General features: G+C 44.6%; 1 protein-coding gene across 2 annotated transcripts in view; it reads left to right on the forward strand.

Annotated features, from left to right (window-relative positions):
- Positions 1-8173, forward strand: part of PEX26 (peroxisomal biogenesis factor 26) — a 10442-nt gene extending 2269 nt beyond the window's left edge. The window contains exons 3-6 of one of the 2 annotated variants that reach the window (XM_021690687.1): positions 362-502; positions 965-1260; positions 2867-3013; positions 5930-8173. In XM_021690687.1, coding sequence (XP_021546362.1) covers positions 362-502; positions 965-1260; positions 2867-3013; positions 5930-5988 — 643 coding nt within the window. In that variant the 3' untranslated portion in view covers positions 5989-8173. The remainder of the gene's footprint in view (positions 1-361; positions 503-964; positions 1261-2866; positions 3014-5929) is intronic. The other variant, XM_021690689.1, reaches the window with a different exon arrangement.
- The last annotated feature ends 297 nt before the right edge of the window (positions 8174-8470 follow it).

An 8470-nucleotide genomic window follows, 5' to 3' on the forward strand; every position in this document is an offset into this window, starting at 1 on the left:
CTTCCTTCCTTCCTTCCTTCCTTCCTTCCTTCCTTCCTTCCTTCCTTCCTTCCTTCCCTTTCCTTTCCTTTCCTTTCCTTTCCTTTCCTTTCCTTTTCTTTCTTTCTTTCCTCCTTCCTTCCTTTCTTTTTTAAGATTTTTATTTATTTATTTAGAGAGCTTGTAAGAGCGGGGGTAGGGACAGAGGGAGAGGGTAAGAATCTCCAGCAGACTCTGCACTGAGCTGGAGCGCAGAGCCAGATGCAGGGCTTGATCCCACAACCCCGAGATCATGACCTGAGCAGAAACCAAGAGTCACCTATTAACAGGTGCCCCTGGAGGGGAACCACTTCTAAACCTGAATTGGTTTTTCTGCTGGCAGCTCCTTGGAGGTGAAATGCTCCCTGTGTGTTGTGGGGATCCAGGCCCTGGCAGAAATGAATCGGTGGCAGGAAGTCCTGTCCTGGGTTCTTCAGTATTACCAGGTCCCTGAAAAGCTACCTCCCAAAGTCCTGGAACTATGGTAGGTCCTTGTTCTGGCTCATTGGATCAGTTCAGGAACAAGAGGATTTTCATGTCCTTTTTTGAATCAGTGCCTAATATCTTCTCTTTCTCTCTTCCCTACCATTTCCCTCTATATCTAATTCTTTCCCTGTTTGTTTTGTTTTGTTTTTGACCTCAAAACCTAGCTATAAAAGATGAGGAAGGGGGAATTTAGGAGTGGGGTAGAGGGAAAGAGGAGGAGAGGGCACAGTGGGAATAGGAGATGTGAAGTGGGATGACAGAAGTGGAGTATGTCCTAGCTGAGAGAGCTTCTTGCTACTTCCTAGGAATTCCTAATTCTTATCAATGTCCTCATCCCATAGGGAAGGCCTGGAGGACACAGGGGAGGGATTGGGTGGGAGAGGGTGGTAGTTATGAGAGGTGAACCAACCATGGAGCACTGACTGTCTTTTTTTTGAAATTGGGTTATTTGGGGCTGCAGTGTTCTTTTATACAGCAAAATGCAAGAGCCTGGAGCTGTGCTAGAAGTGGTCAGTGCTTGGCTACAAGACCCCGCCAATCAGGGCCTTCCAGAATACAGAGCCTTGGCAGAACTTCACCTGCAGCGGGTGCTGCTGCCTCTGGGCTGCTTGTCAGAGGCTGAGGAGCTCGTGGTGGGCTCTGCAGCCTTCAGTGAGGAAGAGCGGCTGGACGTACTCCAGACCATGAATAAGGCAAGGCAACAGCAGAAACACCAACACTCAGGCTCTGAGGAGGCCCAGAAGCTAAACCAGGAAGGTAGGACATTATCCTTCTATCCCTCTATAAAGTAGAGTTGTGGGCTTTCCCTTATACCTTGGGGTTTGTCATGACATTCCTGGGAGCTTGGGAGCAATTATTTGTATGAGCAACTCCCAAATCGCAGAATAGGAAACCTGTTAATTGATTAAAAAGCCAAGCCCTGACCCTTTGTAGTTGGCAGTGGAAGGAGAATCTCTGGGAGGTGTCACTGAATCTCAGAACCTTAACTCTTATCTCTTGAAAGCCACCTTCTTCTTAGGGTCCTCTCACTAGATCTCTTGTCTCTATCATGCTGGCCTGAGTGGGATGTTATTCCTCCTTTAAAGGCTGGCCCAAATACAGACACAGCTGAGGTATGCTGTGGGATAGCCAAAGGAAAATAAGCTGACACAATAACTTGGTAACTTGACTTAGATAAAAATTACTTATCTTCAGCTTGGGCCCCACTGCCCAGCCTCCTGTCTGCCTTTACTTACTAGATCTCCTGGGTATGTTCTTCAGTGTTTGATGTCCCCCTTTAAGGGGCAGCCCACCTCTGCCCATTGGAGTGCAGTTTCACACAATGGCTTTTTAGGGAAACTATTTTAAGACCCAACATCGTACACCTATTATCCTACAAGGGATGCCTACATAGGGGTGGGTGTAGGTGTAGGGGTTATTTCGTTATAAGGGAATTTAAAGATCCTCTACTCCAGACCCTTCCCTGGTCTTTGAATCCTTTTCATCCTCTTTTCCTCAAGTAATCATCTAGTCTATGCAAGGATAGGAAATTCACTGTCTCCAGAAGCAGCTCATTCCATCTATGGACAGTTCTATAGGGAAGTTCTTCCTGATGCTGAATTTAAGTTTTTTCTTAGTAGTTTTTAGCCACTGTTCTTTGATTTTTCTCTTGGTACATACAGAATAGGCCTGATCCTTCTTTTTTATATGGAGTTCTTTAACCAACTATAATCCTTTTCTCCAAAGTGTTTTTTTCTTTGTGTGCTAAAGAGGATGAACCTCCTGAGGTAGAATCACTTCTTTGCAAACAGGTTGTTGGCTTTAGGAATTGACTGTGGCTAACCAAGCCCTCTGCCCCTCCATCTCCTGGGGAAGAAAGGATGGGGAAAGGGTTTGATGGCAAGTTCAGAGTGTTCTATCAGGACTTGGCACCACTTGTTCTTGAGTTGATGGTGTTCATATTTAAAATCTAAGACTTTTGAATTCTTTATTATATATATTAAGTGCCTTTCGTTTTCCTGCATTAATGTGATAATCAAGAACTATTGCTCTGTGTAACTCTCTGTACATATCTTAGGCCAAAATATAAAGAATGCTATAAAATAATATTTTAAAAGTACACTAAATATGCCAGGTTTACCCAGTTGAGTAGATATTGTCTTTTAAAAGTCTCTCCTAAGGAGATCACATTCTAGCGATGTAGTCTTTCCTTAAAACATTTTTGGGGCTTTTGGAATCTCTTTTAGAACCACTTTATGAACTACAGGAGTGAACTAGTCTTGTTACCTTTTGCTCAACTCTCATAATCCAGCTCAAAGCTCAGAGTCAGGGAAGCTGGTTCTCGTGGAGTTACCCTGCAGTTATGCTCTGTCTCCCTGACCAGGCTCCTCCTCCCACAAGTTCCTGTCACTAATGGTGTTGCTTCGCCGGCTTTGGGATTCTACAGTGAGCCACTTCTTTTCCATGCCCTTCAGAAAGAGCCTCCTGGCCGCCTTGATCCTCTGCCTCTTGGTGGTAAGGTTTGATCCAGGTGAGTAATGAAGCCTGTCTTCTCTCCTGCCCTTCCATGGAGGCATCTCTGGTGCCACTTCTCCCTGAGTCTCTTCTATAAGGAGGGACTGTTAGACCTCAGTGAGAGCCAGCTCAGCCCACCTAGGAGAGAATAGCCCTGGAGTCCATGAGAGCAGTCTGGAGGAAATTCACTCTACTCTGTTGACCCTTGAACACTGACTTTGAGTCATTGTCATCTACTTTATCCAAGGGTGAACTCTGACCAGAATGTGAGAATTTAAAAAAAAATTTTCTTCGTCGTAATACCTAAAAAATTGTGCTAAAATGTAAATGAAATACATGTATATTTTAGAAAATGTGGAAAATAGAGAAAAGTATAAAGAAGAAAACAGAAATCACCTATAAGTTTGTTATTGTAATGGTTGTACTGTAGTCTTTTTCTATATGGATACAGATGCAATTTTGCATATTATAAATATCTTTTAAAAACATGGCTTTAGATGGCTAAATAATATTCCAGTTTATAGAAACTTCCATGATTGATTAATAACCCCCATTGTTGAACATTTTGATTATTTCTTTTTTTTTTAAGATTTTTTTATTTATTTGACAGAGAGAGACACAGCGAGAGAGGGAACACAAACAGGGGGAGTGGGAGAGGGAGAAGCAGGCTTCCCGCTGAGCAGGGAGCCCGATGCGGGGCTCGATCCCAGGACCCTGAGATCATGAACTGAGCCGAAAGCAGATGCTTAATGACTGAGCCACCCAGGTGCCCCACATTTTGATTATTTCTTACTCTGTTTTCTACAGTGCTATGAAGGAGACATGAGCTCCCTGAGTGCTATTTGGGAACAACCCTGGTTATTTCCTGAGGATTAACTCCTCAAAACTAAGTGCTGGACCAAAGATTAGGAGCACATTCTTTTAGATTTTTATGTTCGTGTGTTACTCTATGTGAGTTATGATCTAATCACTACTCTTCTCATGAATTTAGACTTAGAATAGAATTATATAACTTTCAAAACTGCAGGGAAAACTGGAAACCCTTATTCCAGTCCCTTCATATTCTTTTTCTTTCTTTTTTTGATCAAGAAACCTAAGAACTACAAAAAAAAGTAACTAGCCTAGGGTCATACAAATAATTTGTCTATTTTAAAAACTGCCAGTTCTTGGAACACTTAGGTGGCTCAGTTGGTTAAGTGTCAGATTCTTGGTTTCAGCTCAGGTCATGATCTCAGGGTTGTGAGATCCAGCCCCACATGGAGCTCATGTGGGCTCTGAGCTCAGCGGGGGAGTCTGCTTGAGATTCTCTCTCTCTGACCCTTCTCCCACTTGTGAACGTATATGCATGCTCTTGTGCATGTGTGCTCTCCCTCAAAGAAATAAATAAATCTTTAAAACAAAACGAAAACGAAAACTGCCAGTTCTTGTCTTAATCTTTAGGTCTTTCCCATTTTCCCCATTCCCCTTTCTCTTATTCAGTGAGCTTTTTTTGCACAGCTCAAAGTTGTCCTTTTCACTTTGCTGAACACTGAGCCGGAATTCCCTCTGAATAGCTCTGTTTGCTTAAGGAAAGAGTCCTGAGTTAGTTCTCAGGAAAGCTGAGGATAGTTTGTGTTCATTCCAGTCCACTCTCTGACTTCTTTTTTTTTTTTTTTTAAAGATTTTATTTATTTATTTGACAAAGAGAGAGAGTTAGTGAGAGCAGGAACACAGGTGGGGGACTGGGAGAGGGAGAAGCAGGCTTCCCGCAGAGCAGGGAGCCCGATGCGGGGCTCCATCCCAGGACGCTGGGATCATGACCTGAGCCGAAGGCAGATGCTTAACAACTGAGCCACCCAGGCGCCCCCACTCTCTGACTTCTACTTTGTTCCAGAGACTTGATAAAAATTTAGAATTTTTTTTTTTTTTTATGGTGCTTGTAAGTCCTGCTCTTCTGAGTGGGGACAGCAAGAGGCAGTTTGAGCTTGCTGCCTCCAAGGCTGCGCAGAGCTTCTTCCCGGTGTCCTGGCCTGGCACTGCTCACCCCTAGTGGCGGACTTGACTCATTGCAGTGGTGGTGCGGTGGGAGAGGAGAGCCCATGACCAGGCAGCAGCTAGAACTATCTAGGAAGGATATAAAAAGAGTAGATTGTCAGTAGCTTTCTTTAAAAATAACAGTTTTCTGGGCGCCTGGGTGGCTCAGTTGGTTAAGCGACTGCCTTCGGCTCAGGTCATGATCCTGGAGTCCCGGGATCGAGTCCCGCATCGGGCTCCCTGCTCGGCAGGGAGTCTGCTTCTCCCTCTGACCCTCCTCCCTCTCATGCTCTCTGTCTCTCATTCTCTCTCTCTCAAAAAAAAAAAAAAAAAAAAAAAAAAAAATCTAAAAAAAAAAATAACAGTTTTCTTTTTAAGAAAGAAAAAAAAATCAGTTAAAAAAAAATCAGTAATCAAATAAGGAAAAACCAACCAATCAACTCAGCCCTAATTCCCAAGAGGTAGATTGTACTTTATTTTCAGTATGATTAACTTAGGATAAAAATAGGTAATACTGTCACTTGGCTCCAGGTTGAGAAGGTATGAAAAGAAATGTAGTGAAGTCTCTTCTCAAATTTATCTTCCCAGAGACAGCCACCATTACCAGTTTTTTGTGTGTGTATCATAAAGCTAGGCTAAAACATAATAAGTTTGGATCTTTTTCTCAGCAAACTTAAGGTCACTGTAATCCAAGTGAAGAAAATATATCCCAGAGAATATATCCTAGAGAAAATGAAAGTTTTCTTTATTGTTGAGAAGGGGAGGAAGAGCAAATAACATTAAGCATCAACATATGCTTTACAAAGATCACGCATACTCCCAAAGTGGTAGGGTTTCCAAGGGAAGGGACTTGAGGCTGAGGGGAAGAGGAGGGGAGTAAAGGCAGGCACACTGACAACAATCTTCCTTTTTCCTGCAGCTTCTCCTTCTTCCTTGCCCTTCCTCTACAAGCTGGCTCAGCTCTTCCATCGGATCTAGGAGGCCATGTTTTCGCTCTACCGGCTTCCTATCCACGACTGAGTGGTCTTTCCCATTCCACTCAACCTCTCACTCACCAGGTTGGCTGTGACAGAAGCAGAGTAACTCATCCATGGCAGCCCACCTGTTGCTGGCTGGGCCCCCTCAGGAGTGGGGCCAGCCCCAATTCTAGAAAGACCTGATCCAGTCTGGTGAACTGTGTTTTGCCACCTGAATGTTATCCCCCTTGCACCCCACTTTGGCTGGTATTGGTAGGTAATGTGGGAACAAAGTGGGGCCAGAGAGCACAAGTCCTCCAGAATAATACTCCCTTATACCCAGAGGCCCCTTCTAAAGGAGGGGTTTGGGAAAGGAGAGTGTGTCCATGAAATACTCCTTCTTCTTGGCAAAGGCAAGGGATTGATTTTTCAGGTCAGGGTGTTAATGAAGCTGGAAGTTCAGAAAACTGATAGAATGACCGTTGGCCTTTCACTTCTGTGGAAAACTTACCTCTGAAAATTGCCTCACAGGGTAGGCCCTTAATTAGGCAAAGTGAGGATCTGAGAGGGCCTTTTAATTCTCCTCTTTATTCTCCTTTCCACCAAATCTGTGCATAGAGAAGTTATTTATCAATACACCATTCCTGTGGTTTTGCAATGGGCTTGAAACTGCTTGGGCCCTCTCTTTTCAGACCAGGATGTGGCTTTCAGAACCACCCAGGTAACTGTTGAAAGCAAAATAAGGCGGCTCTGCTCTTCTCACTGGGTAAAGTAATCTTGTTTGGTGCCTCTTGGGCTTCAGCTCAATTTTGCAGGTTGTCAGTGGCCAAGTCCTGCTCTATTACACACTCAGTATTCCTGTGTTCTCTTTCTTCCTGTCAGTTCCTTCTCACTGCCCTGCAATAGTACTTTTGTACTTTGTCCAATGGCTGTTTCACCAGGTTCTGCCCTCCATCCTTGCCTCCTTGGTATACACCGTTGCTGGTCCCCCTCCCCCTTCTATGTCCTGTTGTTCTAGCTATAGTCTATTGTTTGTATAATGTACAGGTTTTTCCGCTCGTGTGGCCTTGAAAAGTAGGCCAGGCTCAGAGGCTGATGAGCTGAAAATGGAACTGGGTAATCAGGTGAGCTGGAAGGGATGTGTAGAGGGAGTTGGGCAGAGGGGAGATATGGGTTTTGAAGGCAATAAACAATTCATTGTTAGGGGGAGGAGGCACTGGGGCCATAGCATTTGGGTATTTGAAATGTTTCAGTGTTTTCTGTCACTAGCCGCAAGAATCTTACATGTTACTGTGCAAGTAAACGTAAAACACTACTATGCTGTCGGAGTTGTAAAAGGCTTCCCGAAGGGGCTAGCCTTTTTGAGGCTGAAGGCCAAGCAAACTGCCCCCAGCTGGGGTTTCAGGCAGTGTTGATGCCAGGAATAGAGGAGGTGCTTAGTAGTTTCCCAGAGGTTGGTTTTCAGGAGTTCCAAGTGAACAATTCTCTTTAGTGAAGTGGGTAGAAGGAGTAAACCTCACAGGCCCTTGGGAGGTAAGTCCCTAGGGTGTGGTCCACCTCTGTAGGAAACAAATCTGTGCTTTTACATATGGGCTTTTAAATAGAGTTAAGAACCCTGGGGAGAGGAGAGGAGACAGATAAGCTTTGAGATCTGTTAGAATGATTTCTCAAAATGAAAATCCGGTCCTTCGCTACCCTAGATAAAACTCTTTAATGTCTTCCCATGCCTCGCATGGCATTTCTTCTTAAATTTGTCATGGAATTTAAGGCCCCTTATGCACTGGTCTTGGCTAACACCTCCACTTTGATACGGGGACTCTGTTCCTCATGCACGCTGCCCTCCAGCTGCCCAGCCAGTCAGTTTTCTGAACGTTTCATGCTCCTTCACACCACTGTAACTTTAGCACCTGCTGTTCCCTCTGGAAGGCCCAGCTTCCACTTTTTGCCTGGTTAGCTCCTCGAATTTCCGGACTTACTCAACGGTTACCTTTGGGAATCCTGTCCTGACGTCCTCTGCTTCCACCTTTTTGTGGTAGTGACCCCATGGCCTTATAATTGTGAAGTCCTTTGTTACCTCCAGTAACTGTGAGCTCTTTGAAGCTGGGGAATGTGGCTCATTGCAGTGTTTAAGAATCAGGTTTGGGGGGCACCTGTGTGGCTCAGTCGTTAAGCGTCTGCTTTCAGCTCAGGTCATGATCCCAGGGTCCTGGGATCAAGCCCCGCATTGGGCTCCCTGCTCTGCAGGAGGCCTGCTTCTCCCTCTCCCTCTCCCCCTGCTTGTGCTCTCTCTCTCGTTGTCTCTCTCTGTCAAATAAATAAGTAAAATCTTTAAAAAAAAAAAAAGAATCAGGTTTGGATCCCTGCTCTACCACTCCTGAGGCATGTGACTGTTGGAAAGTGACCTATCCTTTCTCAGCCTCAATGTCCTCATCTGTTAGTGAGTTATTATCTTGTAGGGACTTTTAGGCCTAGCCGAGGACATATGAAGGTATTAGAGGTGTTTA

Source organism: Neomonachus schauinslandi, chromosome 5 (genome assembly GCF_002201575.2).
Source record: "Neomonachus schauinslandi chromosome 5, ASM220157v2, whole genome shotgun sequence".
NCBI classification, from domain to species: domain Eukaryota; kingdom Metazoa; phylum Chordata; class Mammalia; order Carnivora; family Phocidae; genus Neomonachus; species Neomonachus schauinslandi.